The sequence below is a fragment of the Rana temporaria genome, chromosome 1 (genome assembly GCF_905171775.1).
Source record: "Rana temporaria chromosome 1, aRanTem1.1, whole genome shotgun sequence".
Lineage (NCBI taxonomy): Eukaryota > Metazoa > Chordata > Amphibia > Anura > Ranidae > Rana > Rana temporaria.
This window is the reverse complement of record NC_053489.1, coordinates 232,394,548-232,412,285: the sequence shown is the minus strand read 5'-3', so window position 1 is coordinate 232,412,285 and position 17,738 is coordinate 232,394,548. Positions and strand designations below refer to the sequence as shown.

At 41.2% G+C, this 17,738-nt stretch overlaps 1 protein-coding gene across 9 annotated transcripts in view; it reads right to left on the bottom strand.

The window, feature by feature from the left end:
* The window catches only part of GIT2 (GIT ArfGAP 2), a 115,458-nt gene that overhangs the window by 39,196 nt on the left and 58,524 nt on the right, over positions 1-17,738 (bottom strand). For 6 of the 9 annotated variants that reach the window (XM_040351559.1, XM_040351567.1, XM_040351527.1 and 3 more), the window contains 4 exons: positions 17,500-17,642; positions 16,279-16,428; positions 7,277-7,525; positions 5,363-5,452 (listed from right to left, as the gene is read on the bottom strand). In XM_040351559.1, the coding sequence (XP_040207493.1) occupies positions 5,363-5,452; positions 7,277-7,525; positions 16,279-16,428; positions 17,500-17,642 (632 nt within the window). The remainder of the gene's footprint in view (positions 1-5,362; positions 5,453-7,276; positions 7,526-16,278; positions 16,429-17,499; positions 17,643-17,738) is intronic. The other 3 variants (XM_040351576.1, XM_040351584.1, XM_040351593.1) reach the window with 2 other exon arrangements.

The window sequence follows — 17,738 nt, the reverse complement described above, 5'->3', positions numbered from 1 at the left end:
GGAAAATTAGACCTTGCAACGGAGTGTTGGGTCGATTCGGAAGGATCAAAGGGTCCTCTGCCGACATGTTAACAATGTCAAGCATACCAAGTGCTTCTGGGCCAGGCCAGAGCAATCAGAATCACCAGAATACCTTCCATTGATTCCTGTGAAGCAGACGAGGTAGAAGCCTTAACAGTGGAAAGGCATAAATTAGGGAGAACTGGTCCACAATGTCACCAGAGCATCCATTGCAAGCACTTGAGGATCCCTGTTCCTGGAGCTGAACCTCTCCAGCTTCACACTTCACTTGGACATCAGAAGATCCACATCTGGTGTGCTGTACCATCAAGTTCCTTAAACACCCCTGGGTGAAGAGCCCACACCCAGAGGCCATTGTCCACATTTCAGATTTTCTCAGCTGTCGACGGCAGACAGAATGGGAACATGGAGTTTCACCCAACACAGGATGAGATACCCTTCCTTCTGCACAGCCCGACTTCTGATGGCTACTTGATGATTTATGTACACCACAGCAGTGGCAGAAAGGGAAGGTGAATTGCACTTAAATCCGGGATGTTAAAGGCCAATGACCTCTCATGCAGTGACCGAGTTCACTGAACCAAGAGATTGTTCAGAACTCCACACCAGCTCATAAAGCTGGCATCTGGGTGACCAAGTGGGAAGCCCCTTCATTGTCAAAATAATTTGTTCCTCAGCCTTGGAGTTCAAGATTTCTTGTGGAACTGAAACTGAGGTTTGGGCACAGAGCTGAAGGCCTGAGATTGGCGAAAATAATGCTTTTTTGAAACAGAAGGAATGGCAGGTTTTTGACCTGTAGGCTTGGCCTTCTTTTTAAGCCGTAACGGAGTTCTCCTGCCCACAGTCACCTTATGTATGTAATCAATCATCCAAAGAAGGACCAAATGTACATGTCTCTTAAAAGGGTAAACGTTCCACATGTTTTATGCAGGGCAATTCCACTGACCAACGCTTCTGCTGCAAGATTCTGTTCATGTTTATGGATAAGACTACTAGACAAGAGTTGCTTATATGCAGTCCTTCAAGCCATCTACTGGAAAACTAAAAGCATTTGGAAAAACCTCCAGGTTTCTATTCTATTTGGTATTTCTACTAGTAGGATCTTGCTCTCTGGACAAGCGACAAGCCCAGATTTCAAGGCTTTGACACATGCCTACAGTGGCAATCAACTGGTTGTGAAGCTACTCCCATCAGAGCAAGAGAGACTTTGAGTAAAGGCTCCAGACATTTGTCCCAGGCATCCTTATGAAATCAGGACATTGTCCACTGGACACAAGGATCTAGGTTAAGAAAAGAATGCTGCCAAATCCACCAAAGGCATACTCCATGTCTTCGTGAACTCTCCAGGGGGAATTGCTAAGCAAACCTATTTGGGGTAATGAAAACCCTGTCAGGGTGAGGCCAGTCAACATACAAAACAACCCTTTAAATGAGGATGTACAGAAAAGGATTAGGCCTTTTATGGCAGATGCCATAAGCCTAATCATTCAACCTTCTGAGTTGGCCTCAGGAAGCGAGAACTTTAGATTTGTTTTAACAACTTCTGCAGCAAAGCGCAAAAAGGCCTTTTAGGTCCGAGATAAATTCAGACCCTGAGTTCAGCAGCAAATTCCTCAGCCGAGGTTCTTCTGTGTCACCTTTTACCGAAACATTCTAATCTTCCGCTTCCTTATCCTCCACTGGTTTAACAAGGAGAGGTGGAAAGCTTTCATTTGCGACCAAGGAGGTCCAAGCCAGTAAGTGTTCTGGAAAGCTAATGCTGTAAACTTGCAATAGCAGATGATAATTCCTCCCCTTACACAGAGGTACTGGAGGAAGGGGCCCTAGAGGTAGTGGAAATACCAGATAATAGAAGGGTGTCAGCAATGCATGGAATGCACTGACCTCCAGGGGATACCAAGTACAGGGGACTGCGTCCAAGTTTCTCCCTACCTGAAGAAAGTATTTTTGAACCCCTGACTCTCTACATTCCTTCCTCTTTGGCATCTGTGAGCAATGACCTGTTGATGAATGTTTAGAGACCTTTGCTGAATCAGCAGTTGGGATCAGCAGAGAGGGCACCAGGTTATGCTTAGGGGACTGTGTCTTTATTGCCAGTGTCCAATCACCTGAAAGTGGCAGCATAACCCTATTGTCATGGATATAAAGATGCTCTGTATCCCATATTGTACAAGAAACAAATTAAGCAGGCATCTTCTGCTACAGTAATAGATCTATCCCAGACCTTTGCAAATCTCTCACAGTAAACTGCCCAGGATTACAGGTGTACCAGACCTTTGCAAATCTCTCACAGTAAACTGCCCAGGATTACATGTGTATGGATGGCAAAGAAAAACTTTTCCACATTTTAGCCAAATGAGGAGAGGCAGTCTGATTTGTACGTAACGGTTTTGCCAATTCATCCTCAAGAATCACTAGAAATACATTAAGTATGCAAATTGGATCTCAAAAAGTCTGCTTCCCCCTTTCAGACCACCTGCTGCATGTTCATATTAAACATAAAAGGCTGGCAATGGTCTGCTGGGGAGGGGAAGCAGCAGAAAGTGAAAGCACTTCTGCTGTAGAGTTTAAAGAGGAAATTGCCTCTTAGTGCCTGAGGCTACAGAGGTCAGTGAGGGCTTGATTTAAAGCCCATTTACCATTTGCTAAGAAATAAGAATATGTTACTATATTAATGTCCATAGTCTGGCCACAGTTTTTTTTTTTTCTGGAGGGGGGTTAGGTATCTCCAATTTAGAATCATATTTCTTTATGCAGGAGGAGAAAAAGTAGGGTGTGCTGTTAAAGGAGAGGTTCAGTCAAAGCTTGTTTGGATGTACCTTTCCTGTGGATTACAGGAGTGCAGTTAGTTTTGCACACCTGTGACCAATTTTCAGCAGAGAGCAGGCTGAAGTCCACTCTCTGCTGTGAGTTCAGGCACCACGTCATCATGACCACAGAGTTGGAATCCGCCAGGTGCCTGGACCGCTACCCGGCTCAGCCTCCCAGCCGGCCGGCCGGCCGCCCCAGCCCCAGTCCAGCACTCTAATGAGTGAGGAGGGAGCCTAGCAGAGAGCTGTGACACAGTCTACAGCTCTCTGCTAGGGAGCTCTGAAAACCGAGCGATCGGCAGTGTTTGGTTGCTCGCTTCTTAGTGCAGAGGCGCAGTTGACAGATGCAGCATCACACCGATTCCTAAAAAATAAAAAAAACGTTTCTTCTCTTTAACTGTTAGGTCTTCTTTATGGTCCAATAACTGACTTGGGATATAAGCCAAACCTAGGAAGCATCTACTAAGTTGAGTATTTTTTTATCAAGTTTACATTTTAAAATGTCAAAAAAATATTAGTGGGCAATACAAATTGGCTGAGATCATTTAATGACATTGTCTCCCAACAATTAAAGTGATTGTAAAGTCTAGTTTTGTTTCCTAATTAAATAACAAACATGTCAGGTTTTGCACAGATCAGCCCAGATCCTCTTCTTCTTGGGTCCCTGGCTGGAGTTCCTGGCCCCTCCGTCCTGTCAAGTGCCCCCACAGCAAGCAGCTTGCTATGGGGGCACCCACGCAAGCTGCAGCTCCGTCTATCCATTTAGACACGGTGCTGCGGTTTAGCCCCAACCCTCTCTCCAGATTGGCTAACTGAGATTTATTGATTGATTCGGCAGCCAATGGTGCCATTGCTGTGTCTCAGCCAATCAGAAAGTCCTGGACGTCCATTCACTCGTGGACATCGCTGGATAGAGATGGGGCTCGGGTAAGTATTAGGGGGGCTGCTTCACACAGAAGGCTTTTAAATCTTAATGCATAGACTTTACAATCACTTTAAGAAGTGAAACATTGAGACAAAAACAGCACATTAACCAACAGTTCTTGATTTCATTGCAGGGCTAGTGTCAAAACTGCGGTCAGGAAGAATAATAAGGGCCATTCAAAGCATCAGCTGTGTCAGAATGCAGCATCTGGTGTGCGGTATGATCACAGTGCTGCCGATGCGCTGATCCCATAACACACTGTTTAGAAGTGTCACAGCAATGGAGCAATGAGGTCAATTGCATTGCACCAAGAGATGTTAAAGTTTTGCCTTCCATACTTTTTTTCAGCACTTCCACTGCAACAGGGTGTTATGAACTGGCCTGATTTTGATTTGTCTTGCTGTGGGACTGCAGTGATGGACGCTGACCAGCCCTCTGCATTGCCGCTCCCTCCTACCATACCCGCGATTGCTAATCATCCTAATACCGCCCCGTCTCTCAAGCCCTCTGCTTTGCCGCACCTCCCACAAACTCTAATGCTCCTAATACCGCCCCCGCACCCATTCTCGGCATGACACCGGCCACTGAAATGGTCTCCGCTCTGCTCGCACTCATAGCCCCACCTCCTTCAAACCCCGCGCTAGAACACATCCCAGCACTGGACCAGCATTCTGTCTATCACAGCGCAGGGGGTTAGGAGGAGGCGGGCTGTGAGTGCGAGCAGAGCGGAGACAGTTTCAATGTGTGTTTTACCGCTCTGACGATCCGTTGCACCACTAGTTACGTGGAACCGGCGGGGAGACATGAAAATCGTGGGTCATCCAGCCTGGAAATCTTGGGCGGGGGGGGGGGGTTGAATCGAGATCACGATTTTATCTTGATTAATCGTGCAGCTCTAGTATAGATTTGACCTCATGTCAAAAAAGAGAACATTATACAACCAAGGCCGGCCATAGACGGAGCAAATTTATTTCCTGCTCCCTGTTCTCCTGGCAGAGAGCAGTACCTGCCAGGAGAACACAGTTATTACTTGCTGCTAAAAAAAGCCGCTAGTAAAAAAAATCTAATGTAAAATCCAACAGGCTGGTTGTACCCAAGTTGATCGATCCACTTGGGTGCATTCAGCCTGCCCATGCATTCTTCAAATCTCAGCTGGTTCCTGCTGAACGTCGAATCGTCTATGGCCGGCTTAAGAGGTTATTATGGTACAGATACTTCAACCTAGTTGGCTTCATTTCATAGGCTGTTTCCTACAATGAGAAACCAATTTCCAACTCACTTTGCGTCATTTATAAGTTCATAGTATTCACACAAAATAGATCAGCAGTATTTGAATGCATAAATCAAGGTGTCCATTGCAAGTGAATGAGTGGAGCCAAGACTTTCTCATGTGAAATTTGGTTATACAGAACATCGTGCTGCTAGCATTACATGGCTGTGGAGTGTGGATGGGTAGCAGTGAATGAAAGTTACAATGAGTCATTATTGCTTCATGCAGAGAAAAAAAGAGGTCGGTTAGCAAAAATGGCAAAAAGGACAGATGTAGAGCTCTCGTGGAGAAAGTCAAGGTCTCCAAGGAGCAGAGCTAACTTGGAAGGTACTTAACCCTTCGTGTACTTTCATCTCTTGACCAGGAAAGCGTGGAGGGGAAGGATGGCAGGGATGAAGAGGAGGTCACAAAAGCACTCCTCCCAATCTGAAGGGAAAAAGAAAAACACTCGAGACACCCAAAAACAAAACGTCAGTCAAAACACTTTAAGAGAATATGGACCAGATACTTCCACAGTTATGAATGCAGGTAAAATATTGAGCTGAATACTTTATTATGCTTCTTTATCCCCGTTTAAATGTATTAACAATTACATGTTTAAGAATACACCTTTTGTTTAGGGCATTTATAATTATATAAAAGCTTAAAAGCAGACCTTCAGTAATTTTTTTTTATCTTTCCATCTATTAAATCTTCTGTCCTTGTTTTAACTTTGGACAGTAAAACATTTTTTTTCTGCCAGTAAATACAGCCCACTTCCTGTTTGTCTGATCATTAGTCTAGGCTTACGACATCATGCACAGCTCTCTCTCACTCTTGTACGAGTTTGCCAGGAAGGGGGATGGGGGGGGGAGGGAATGAGTCATATAAGGGCCAATGAGAGCTGCAGAGCTGGTGGTGTGTCTGTGTAAATTAAGGAAGTGAACAGGTAGCAGCTTCAGCTGCCCACAGTTAAAATGGATGCATCCAAACTCAGTGGGGGAGGTTTCTGCAGCATATTTGGCAAGTACAGAATCACAGTATATATATATATATATATATATATATATATATATATATATATATATATATATATATATATATATATATAAAATAATAATATGCAAAGTGGTTGGAGGGAAGCTTCAGAATGGCAAAGATGTTTTTATTACAAATTATGTGAGCAGACTGCAGTTCCTCTTTAACCTTGCTTGGAAACACTGAATATTAAACACTCAACAACCAGGGCATAGATGAAAGTAAGGAACTGAGGATCGTGCTCCAGTCTCCTGATGTAATTTTTGCTCTTTATGATGACGTGTCTGGTGCAAAAAGAAAAAGCTACCCTTATAACTGTTTGGATGGATTATTACAGTTGCGCTTCAACTGTTAATTCTAGTGTTTCAGTAAAGCAGGGTTCCAAATTTTAACTTGACATACAGCAAGATATCTCAAGCTGCTAAGGAAAAATATATATATACATTATATCCTGATTTATGGCATTTACCAAGGCCCCTTTCACATGAGAGGTCTGATCGTGTCGGGCTGTCCATTTTTCAGACATGCAGACTCTCCATTCCCCTCTATGGAGCACCAGATATAAAAGGACTTTTTTATACATGGCTACTTCAGGGTCTGATCCACTAAAAAAAAAAAACATAAGGGAATACGTTCCCCTCTGGCTGGCCGGACCAGATTGGCAGGCAGCCCGGTGTAAATAGACAGCCGGTCCCTTTACATGCGGCTACCCATAAAGCAGAGCAGGCTGTGTCCGTGGTGATATATTTCCTTTTAAATTCTAGGAATATAATCTAGAATGAAATCAGTTCTTCTAAAAATAAAGGGCTTTAGGTGCAGAACACTGCAACCATCTGGGAAAAAATGTAGGCCTGCTACCATTTCAACACCTATACCCCTAATTGGGTAATGTAATAAACCTAAAGGTCCAATGTGGACCAAGAGAAGTCACAATAACAGTTGACAAAAATAATGCTTTATACCCGAAATAACGAAGGGAAATTTACAAAAAACTTTTGTAGACATGGACTGCTCTTGAAAGTCTTTTAGTATGTATGTTGAAAAAGATTGTAAAACATCCTGTAACTGGGGAAAAAAAAGTGTACACCATAGTTGGATGCACAACTGTTAGTGAATTGATCATAGCTGGTTTTATTAAAATAACAGTTAAAAAAAAAAAAAAATGGGGTAGCACAAATGCCATTTGGAACAGCAAAGCATGCAAAAAGTGGGAGAAGCACTCTGTTTACTTACATGTGGTGGAAAAGGCTGCAGTCTTTTAATGCCCTCCTCTGGATATGAAACTTCCCCCAATGGGAGGTAGGGTTTCTGAGCTGATCCAGTCTCATACATAGACATGGGTCTACTACCTCGTCCTGAAGGCCGTCTCTTTAGTGAAGGTGGGTTGGCGAGGTCTGCAAATTCTGACCCAGCAGGGACCTGATATAGATTTGCTGTGGCCTGTCTCCTGAGGTTGGTGTTTTCACATTGCAGTGTTTGGAGCTGAAAAACATGTTCACCAGTGGGACTTTGCAATTTGCTTTATAATAGATGTACGGTGAATAGGTGGACAAACAGCTCTTCTAAAGTAATCAAATGTAAATATAAAATTCTGTACATGCTGAAATTAACTAGGAGCTAGTACATGCCATTAAAAAGACCACATTCCAGTATAAATGGAATAAGCAGATGATCAAGCTTTTTCATGAAATATGGAGCTTTCACGTAAAGTTATACACCTGTAGAGCGGTTAATAAGATAAGATGCGAGAACTTATTTCCGGTTGGTTGCCTTTTTATCTTTTCTTTTGGATAAGCCAAGAAAATAAACATATTCTATGATAATTCCTGTGTCATGCCAAATATTTCTCGTCCTTGAAGTGAAAAACAGTTCAGCTAGAACTCACTGTTTTACCACCAGACGTCAGCAGTGATGCCAAGAAAGAAAAAATTAAGCAGCAAAGCAAAGCAATAGGAGCGTTGCAATGAACAAATAATCATCCAAACAAATCCAGAAAAAAATGTTTAAATAGATTTTTATTATCAATTGCTTACAAAATTGTACATAAATGACAGGCAATATCAAATGTCTATCCCAATTTACAGAAAACCTCAAAAGAAGTGGACTGTCTGGTGGTACTGCAGTGTTATGAAATAACACCATTTTCCCACTATATTGCTATTCAGATTCCCAGCTGACAGAGCTCAAGACTTATACTTTAAGTACTATGGCTAACAAACTTTACACTAAAGCAGCATATAAATAATGTACAACAGCAGAGATTGATGTAGGCCAAGGTAATGAAATGCAATATCCAATGCCTTGCAAAAGCATATAGAATTTAAAAACCTATTTACTGAACATAAAAACCTACCCTGAAACACTGTTGGCCAACTTTGTTTACCACTTCCACCCCTTCATGACCAGGCCATTTTTTGCAATACGGCACTGCGTTATTTAACTTACAATTTCCCGTCATGCCATGCTGTACCCAAGTAAAATGTATGTAATGTTTTTCCCACAAATAGAGCTTTCTTTTGGTGGTATGTGCCACTGCGTTTATTTTTTTATTTTTTGTTATAAACAAATAAAGACAGATAAACTAGTTTTTTTTTTTTAATTTTTACTTTCTGCTATAAAACATGTCCCATTAAAAAAAAAAAGTAATAAAAAAAAAATATATATATATTGTGTGTGTGTATATATATATATATATATATATATATATATATATATATATATACATACACACACACACACACACACACAATATATATATATATATATATACACACATATACATAATATATATATATATACATACATACACACAATATATATATATATATATATATATATATATATATATATATATATATATTGTGTATATATATATATATATATATATATATATATATATATATGTGTGTATATATATATATTGTGCGTGTGTATATATATATATATATATATATATATATATATATTATATATACACACACACACAATATATACATATACATACATATACATACATATATACACACACACTAGTAATGGCGGCGATCAGCAACTTATAAGGGGACTGCAATGTTGCGGCGGTCAATCGGACACTGACATTTTTGACACTTTGAGGGAACCAGTGACACTAATAAAGTGATCAGTGTTAAAAATATGCACCGTCACTTTACTAATGACACTGGCTGGGAAAGGGTTCAACATCTAGGGCGATTAAAGGGTTAATGGTGTGCCTAGCCAGTGTTTGTGTGTACAATGTGTGGTGCTTTTATGAAGGACACAAAATCCATCCCTTCCCCCGTCAGAATGGCAATCTGCCTTGTTAACATAGGCAGATCTCTGTTCTGTGCATTTAACCTATGATCGGCAGGTGACGGTGGACATCCGATGTCTGGCATCCGCAGATCGGCTTTTTCTGCGATTATTCACAGCAGAATCAGCCTGCGGGCGTTGCGTGCGCACTCCCCCTGCACAGGAGGGCCACTCTGTAGCAGTAAATCTCCTATAGGTCGGCCTGGAAGTGGTTATTGGTAAGGGGGGGGAATATTTTGCAGTGGTAATTTACCCCACACATTAATATTCTGCGGAACATTCTTTTAGGGATGTATAAAACAGCTTAGTACACTATTTGGGTGTGATCTTGGTTCAGTTTTTTTATTCCGTATAGTAACAGGTTCTCAAACTTGAACAAATTAGAGCAAATCTGCCTTACAAAAAATAGGCCATAATCACTCCAACACAGCTGGTAATGTACTTAACTCCAAAGATTTAAAAAGTGGAAATAAACTCCCTTTGTTGTTTTTTACCTATAGGTAAGCCTATAATAAGTTTTACCTCTAGGTACTGTAAATATCTCCTATGTCCAGTGCATACTAGCATATTATGACCCTAACTGCCCGGGGCCCAGTTTTTCTTTTTATGTGGTTTACCAACGCTTTAATACAGTTATTTATGAAAATGGCAATGCAACAAAATATGTACGTGTAGTAACTGAATATGTGAACAGTAAATCTCAGTTTGTTTCACTTAAAGTGTAGTAAATACATCTATCTTTTGGGGATATCGCTTTCCAATAAGTATTTTTTTTTAAATAAAAGCACATTTTTTGCAGATTGTGACATCTAGCGGGTGGTGGTCAGGGGTGTAAAGATCCCTCGCTAGCTGTCAGAACGGGAGATTGGGGGGGGGGGGAGATGGGGACGTGTTACACCCTGAATATGGGTGTAACATGTTACAAAAGGTGAACTTATCCTTTAATATTGTGTATATTTGAAAGGTAAATAGAATTAAAAAAATAAAAAAATATGATTTTTCCCTAAAATGACCAGTACTGGACTGCCCAAATGGAACTTAAATCCTCAAAAAATGATCCTTTCTAAAAGCTTGGTGAAGATATATAAAAATTCAATTAAGGCTTTTTTTTTATGTACTTTTTTATGCTGTACTATATGCTAAAACTAACTGACAAAAAAAGTAACCACATGCAAAAACATCTCAATAGCACGATTGAAAAATAAAAATCTAAGAACTATGGTGGGGCGGGGGGAGTTAAAAGAGGAGTATGGGTTTGGGGCTTTTTCCTCCATCATACTTACCTAGGTGGATGCAGCATTGGTCCGATGCTGCAGCTGTCCCCCGGAGCCTCTACACTGGGAACCAAGCGATCGAACAACATCGATGGCTCAGTTCTCACAGCTCACGAGCAGAGAACTGCTGACTGTCAATCAGCAGCTCTCCGCTCTGCTCCTCCACGCTCACTGGAGTGCCGAGCTGTAAAGGGGCAGGGAGCGGCCATCTCAGGCTCTCATCGGCTTGCTGAGAGGATGAGACGGGTATCAGTCCAGGCACCTGGCAGATTCAGACTTTATTGTCTGGACTCATTTCTGTGACGTTAGCAGAGAGTGGACTTCAGTCTGCTTTCTGCTAAAAACAGGTCACAGGAGTGCAAAACGAATTGCACTCTTGTGACCCATAGGAGAACCCCAGCCAAACGAGCTTAGGCTGGACTTCTCCTTTATGAAGGGCCAAATTAGGGGGTAAAGTTTAATCATCCACTTTCTTTAATAAACCGCTATGTAAAAAAAATATGCCAGATAAAGCAACTAGATGATCAGAAAGTTGCAGCTATCTACAATATAGACATTTTTATACCGTCAAACTGACATCAGTTCCAGGCAGCTACAAGCATGGGCTCAGTGTAGGATTTGCTGTTCAGTAAAATGAAGAAAATTAGTTAAGGGACTGGAACTTTTGCAAGAAAGTGTATATACACACACATTGCCAGCCACATCTATTGCTGAATCCTTTAGAAGAATGAATAAAAAAAACTCTAAACAAAATAAATAGCATAGAGGCCATCTTAATGAACCAGCAAGCCTAAAATACTACTTGACCTATACAAACGAGCAATAACATTGACAAACATTGCGCCCCAGATGAAAAAAATATTGGTCATGTTAAAGAATTACTGGAATGGCTTCATTTCCACTAGGCACACAGTTTGATGAGAGGGAAAGAGCATTCTGCCTTATGCTCTGTTGATCAGCATTTTACAGATTAAAGTTTAAAGTTTAACTAAAGGCAGCGGATGAAGTATAGAGGGATTAGAACACCTGACAGGTTTTTATTGCTGTCTGTGCTTCTGTCAGGGAGATTCACCCTATTCGTCCAGTTTACCATAATCAATGAAAGTAACAGAAAAACACAAATTTGGGATTGTTCCAGGACAGGAAAAGAGGCGAAATCTTCCAATGGGGACACTAGATCTGGGGACAGCGAGGGATTCCCTCACTAGATGGATTTTCTCTCACTTCCCGTTTTGGGTATGGGGGCAGGAAGTGAGGGAGGTTACCCCTAATGGGACACAGATGGCAAAAATAAAACCAACAGGTGTTATAACCCTACCATACGCTATCCACAATGAAAAAAAAAGTTTTACCTTTAGTTCTACTTTAAGTCAACCTCTAAAAAACTGATCAAACAGTATTGCAAAGGCACAAACATAATATACCTTAAAGGAGAACTCAAACACAATTTTAACATGTTGTACCTTACCAGTCCTTAAATATGGTGGTTGCATTATTTTTACAGTTTTCAGGCCAAGAACAGTTTCAGCAAGTACAACAAAAATCTTCATCCTGACAGAAAGTGTCTTTTTTTATTGCAAACTATTAATACCATTACACCGCCAACTCCCCGCCCCCCCCCCCCCCCACTGTCTTCTGGGAGACACAGAGGTACCAGAAAACAGCAGGGACCAGTGCGATAGCACAGCGCGACTTGCGCATTCACAGTCGGGAAGCAGGAAGTGAAGCTGCAAGGCTTCACTTCCTGATTCCCTTACCAAATATGAAGGCAGCAGCACCCGAGAGCCGAGGGACAGATCGGCTTCTGACATTGTGGGCACCCTGGGAAGGTAAGTGTCCTAATATTAAAAGTCAGCAGCTGCAGTATTTGTAGCTGCCGACTTTTATTTTATTTATTTTTTTCAGCGGAACTCCACTTTAAGGGGGGGAAAAAAAGGCTGAAAAATAGACAAACGCAACCACGTTATCGAAGGACTGGAAAAGCCATTATATTAAAGTGTGCTTTTAGCGTTGAAATGAGTAGTTAGGAGTTAGAACCTCTGTCAGGTTTTATTGCTATCCCGCATTTTACAGAATTTTCTCTGTTATTTGTCACCAGAAAAGAAATATAAGGGGAACAAATCTAAGATGGCCTTTCGCTCACTAGGAGGAGAGATTTCCTTCTATTTCCTGTTGTGTATACAGGACAGAAAGTGAAGAGTAATCCCCTTGATGAGACAAAAAAAAAAAAACTGACAGGGGTTTAAAACATCCAAAAAAAAAACTAAAAAACAAACAAGTTTGACTTTATATATACTTAGTAGTAACTTTTTCAATAATGTTTCAGGCCTCGTACACACGACAGAGTTTCTCGGCAGAATTCGGCGAGAAACTCGGTCAGAGCCGGATTCTGCCGAGAAACTCTGTCGTCTGTACACTTTTGGCCCGATGGAGCCGCCGAGGAACTCGTCGAGAAAATAGAGAACATGTTCTCTATTTTCTCGTTGTTCTATGGGAGAAGGTGGCCCGCCGAGCTCCTCGGCGGCTTCATCCCTGAACTCGACGAGGAACTTGACGTGTTTGGCACGTCGAGTTCCTCGGCCGTGTGTACGAGGCCTTAGGCTTACTGGTTCTTTTAGTAATAAATTGAGCCTTTCACTGCAAAAGTATCTGATCTATTTATTTATTTTACTCAAATAGAGAAAGTCCATACATTTTTAAAAGGTAAAAAAAATAAGATTGTTCATGAAAAGAATGACCATAGCTATGAAATCATGCAGCACTGAAGCTGAAAGTAAAAAAATCCCTAAATTATCTTGTAGTTTTCTAGTGGTTTTGTTTTTTTCTTGTTTCTCCTCTTCGATCCATAGAAAAAGATATATGATAACCTTTCCCACTATTATAGTCAGTCTGAATTGTACTAAACTCAAACACCACCAAAAGAAAATGACCCATCCATGAAGGAAACATATTGACAGCAGGAGTAGCTCCTCGTCTTCTTTAATTAGTCTTTTTCCAGTAACTGTGAAAGATCAGATATTGATCATACGACCAGCGCCACCATTCTAATTAAATACATTATAAGAATATGCTTAAGGAACTGTCCTTGCTAAAAAGTAAAATTTGGCTGCCACTCTGATTGAAATAAAATCATATCAATGAAAAGCAGCAGTCAAACCCTCAACTCCCTTATAATTTATCAGTAGGTTACAGTCCAACTTACAAATATAAAATACACAATGTCAAACCCATCAAGCTGCAATACCAGGATTAAAGTGTACCTTGATAGCCCTAATATAAACCAAGCCTTGGGTTGCATAGAAGGCACAATCAGTGCCACATCATACCCCAGGCCTCTTCTCTATTAAAGTCCGAACGTTCCGATGCAAATAGTGACTTTCTTAGGGCCTACTAGAAAATGCATACTTCCTCACAGGGCAATTCTCAGGCACCACCAACTGCATGATAGACTGGGGAAAGGGGACACAAAGTTCAATTTTTTAGTGAAGTTCTTGGGTGAGGGCAGACAAGCTGTCAAACTAAAGCCAGGGTAAGCTTCTGTATCTTGGGACCTTACAGTGAATTGTGGGCTAGTAGCCAATAGATCTTGGGCAATTTGTGTTTTAGGCTGGGTTCACACTTGTGCAAACTGGATGCCGGTTTCGTGCATCCAATTCGCATGACAGGAGAGTGTGACCGGCTCTCAATGGTGCCAGTTCACACACCTTAACGGCAGCCGTGAAGTGCACTAGAAAAGGGTCCTGTGCATCTTTGGCTTTGTTATACCGGTAGGTCTGAATTCAGGCAAAAATTCAGACCTGATTCACAACTGAAATAGAGAACAGGGATGCACAGGATCCGCTGCTGTGAGCTGCGGCCGCAGCTAGTGTGAACCGAGGCCTTAAACTGCAGAAAATCCACAAATAAAACGCAGGCACCGTCTGCTGGTTGCATGCACAAAAGGGAAACAATTTTTTTTTGAATCCCATCAGTTGATTCCATACCATCTTCTCTAAGCACAGGCGACCACTCAATAAGTGAGAGGAAGACTGCACATGTATTGGTCTGCTCTGCTGTCAGTGGTCTTTAATCAATATCTAGTTTTCACCTACTGCCACTTGGGTTAGTGACACTCTGTCATGCTGTTATTGACCCTTGAACTCTTCTGCACGTTAAATTGCTAATTAGGTAGGCTAAATGAAATGTGAAAATAACGGAAAAGGGTCTCTTTTAGGGCAGTTATTTATCCTAAACACAGTAACAGAAGAAAAATGCATGATACATGCCTCCCCAGTCGATAGGAGGTCTCCATAACACTACTGAGGCAACCGCTGTACAGACCTGGTTTGCTTTCCATAGGGCAATAAAATCTGGCCATAGAAATCAGCAGCTTCTCACTGGGTGCCTGAAGCTGGGCTGAGATTTTCACAGCAGTCTGTAGTCAAGCAAAATTGCCTTACTGGACAGTAGCTGCCTCAGATCTTCTTGTCAGCACTGCCAACTAATTTGCAGAGTCTTGAAGTGAGTAGACCTCTGTCATCCAGCTTGTAGGGTGAAAGGATGCACGCAAACCGGTTGCTCTGTCTTTGCCTGAAATTGGAAAAGGTTTCTTCCAAATTATGCAAATTGTAAAAGCAGATGTGCATGGTAACCAATACGCTTCTAACTTCAACTTCTCAATTTGACAATAAAACTTAGAAGACGATTGGTTTCTATACAGAACTGCGTCAGATATTGCACTTTCCAGATTTAGTAAATCAACCCCTGTTTGTCTCATGGACAGCTCGGGGGCGAGCATGCAAAAGTGCCCCCATAGCAAGTGGCTTGCTTCGGGGGGGCACTCTGCAAAGGGGAAGGGTCAGGAGCACTGGCGGGGGGACCCAAAAAGAGGAGGATCAGAGATGCTCTGGGCAAAACCACTGCACAGAGCAGGTAATTATAACATGCTTATTTTTCCTGGGGAGTAGATTCCTTTTTCTGACAGGTACCTGCTCCCACCTCACCTTGGCGAGAATTAACAATGTCATGTCCCAGGAGGCTGTGGAAACAGTTCGAAATTGCAGCGTGATCCTGTGCATGCACAGTGGGGAGCTGGATGTGAAACAGGAAGTCACAGCCAGCCTTTGTAGCTACTGACTTAAAAAAAAAAAAAAAAAAACTAGTGTAGTTCCTCTTAAAGTAGATCCTTCTCCTCAAGGTTGTCAACCCCAGACCTAAAAGTGTGATATTGCACCTGCATACTGGGAAAGGCCAATATAGGGATACTTAAATTTGCAGGTACCAACACAGGATAGATCATGGATTTGGATTCTTCTTGTAGACTCATATTTTACTATTATGAAAAGTTGACAGAAGCGGCTTTAGGCTTTAGCCTCTTGTGGAAAAATGCCCCTAAAGATTTTCTCTTTTTCCCCAGAACACATTTATTGGGCGTTTTGAAATAAAAAACAGGTACAAACAATGACAGTGCCCCTAAATAATTTTAGTTGGTTACCATCAAGCCCCCATGCACTGAGGGGAAAAAAAAGAAAAATCTAAAAAAAGAAAAAAAACACACAAATATACATGAAATTTTCCTAAAGAAACCCTACCCTTTAACCCATTTGCCAGCAATGAATCTAGATTCTGATAAAAACTGTATTTAGAACAGGTATAATCTGTGTAAAGGTTTACCTTTTTCTGCATTATCCGGAGATCATCACTCAGATTGCTATTAACCTTCATCAGCTGTTGAATTTTTGCTTCTGATGCAGCCAGGGCATTTTTTACATCCAGAAAAACTTGTGCTGTGACAGTCCCATCAGACACATCACCTTCCAAACTCTGGGAAGTAAATTATATATTTTTATATACAATAAAGTTAGCAAACTGTTCTAGGATTTAAAGTAAACCTGTAATAAGAAATATGGAGGTTGATATTCCTAGCCACCTTCCTAACATACTGCTTGCTTGCCTGTCAAGTGACACGGTCTTCAATACAGTTTCAGCCACTGACCTGGAAATAGTAGGCATATTCCTTTTCTTTTTTGTTGCAGGTCAAAGTACTGATGCAAAAGGGTAAGTATAAGTATATCCAGGCAACTACAATTTTCAGAAGGCATAACTGGCCTCCTTAGGAATAAATGAGTTGACAGTGGGGAACTTTGTAGATCAGCAAAAGGAGAATGCAGAGTTGTCAGTGGGGAAACATGGCAAACCAGAGGTACATTTTAGACCGCATTCACACTTGTGCGACTTCAAAATAGCATGATTTCCATTGCGACTTCGATGCAACTTTTTCAGTGGGATTTTGATGCAACTTTGGATGAGTGTGGCTTTCTAACAACTTTGGCTTTGACCAACGTGATTGTTTTGTTTGTACTCTGCAAAGCCGCTAGAAGAGTGCAGAACGGAAAAATATTTGGTTTTGTTTCTTCATTTTATAACGAATTATAAATTTTCAGAATGATTTGAATCGGTTAAAAACTGATCAAGCCGAATTCTGTGTGAAGAAGTGTTGGTTAAGGAGTGGGCAGGGAAGCTGTCTGCCACGTCCTTAAAGCGGGGGTTCACCAAAAAAAAATCTATATACTATTAGATCCAGCATACTGCTGACATCTGCAGACGGCCAGCGCTTGCCAGGGGGGTGGTTAAATAGTCGGCGGCACATAGATTTATGCAATGCCCAATTCATGCCCAAAACTATTATATACTGCTGACGAGAAAAGGTAATTAGCAGTGAATGCAGGGTCCTGGGTTTAATAACATTTTTATTTGGGGGGTGGCGCCATTAGCATAACTAAGTCTATTCTTGCTAAGGGAGGTGTCTACACCTTAAATTTTACACATACATATCTTAAATACATTATATATTTTAGTACCAACAAGGTCATTTCTGCAAATTAAAAAACTTACCTTTTCTCTATTTGATTTAGCTGGAGCATTCTCAAAGTCTGTTTCTTCATCTGATGCCACACTGTCATAATCTGGCTGGTCATAATCTTGACTTTCTGTACTATGTTGATTACTTATACTTTTTAACACCAATTCCACATTATCTGCAATTGAACATAGTTATAGGTGATGTATAACATGCTAAACTGGAGCAATACATTTCCAATTGTTCTGCACAGGTGTTTTTTTTAAAACAAACT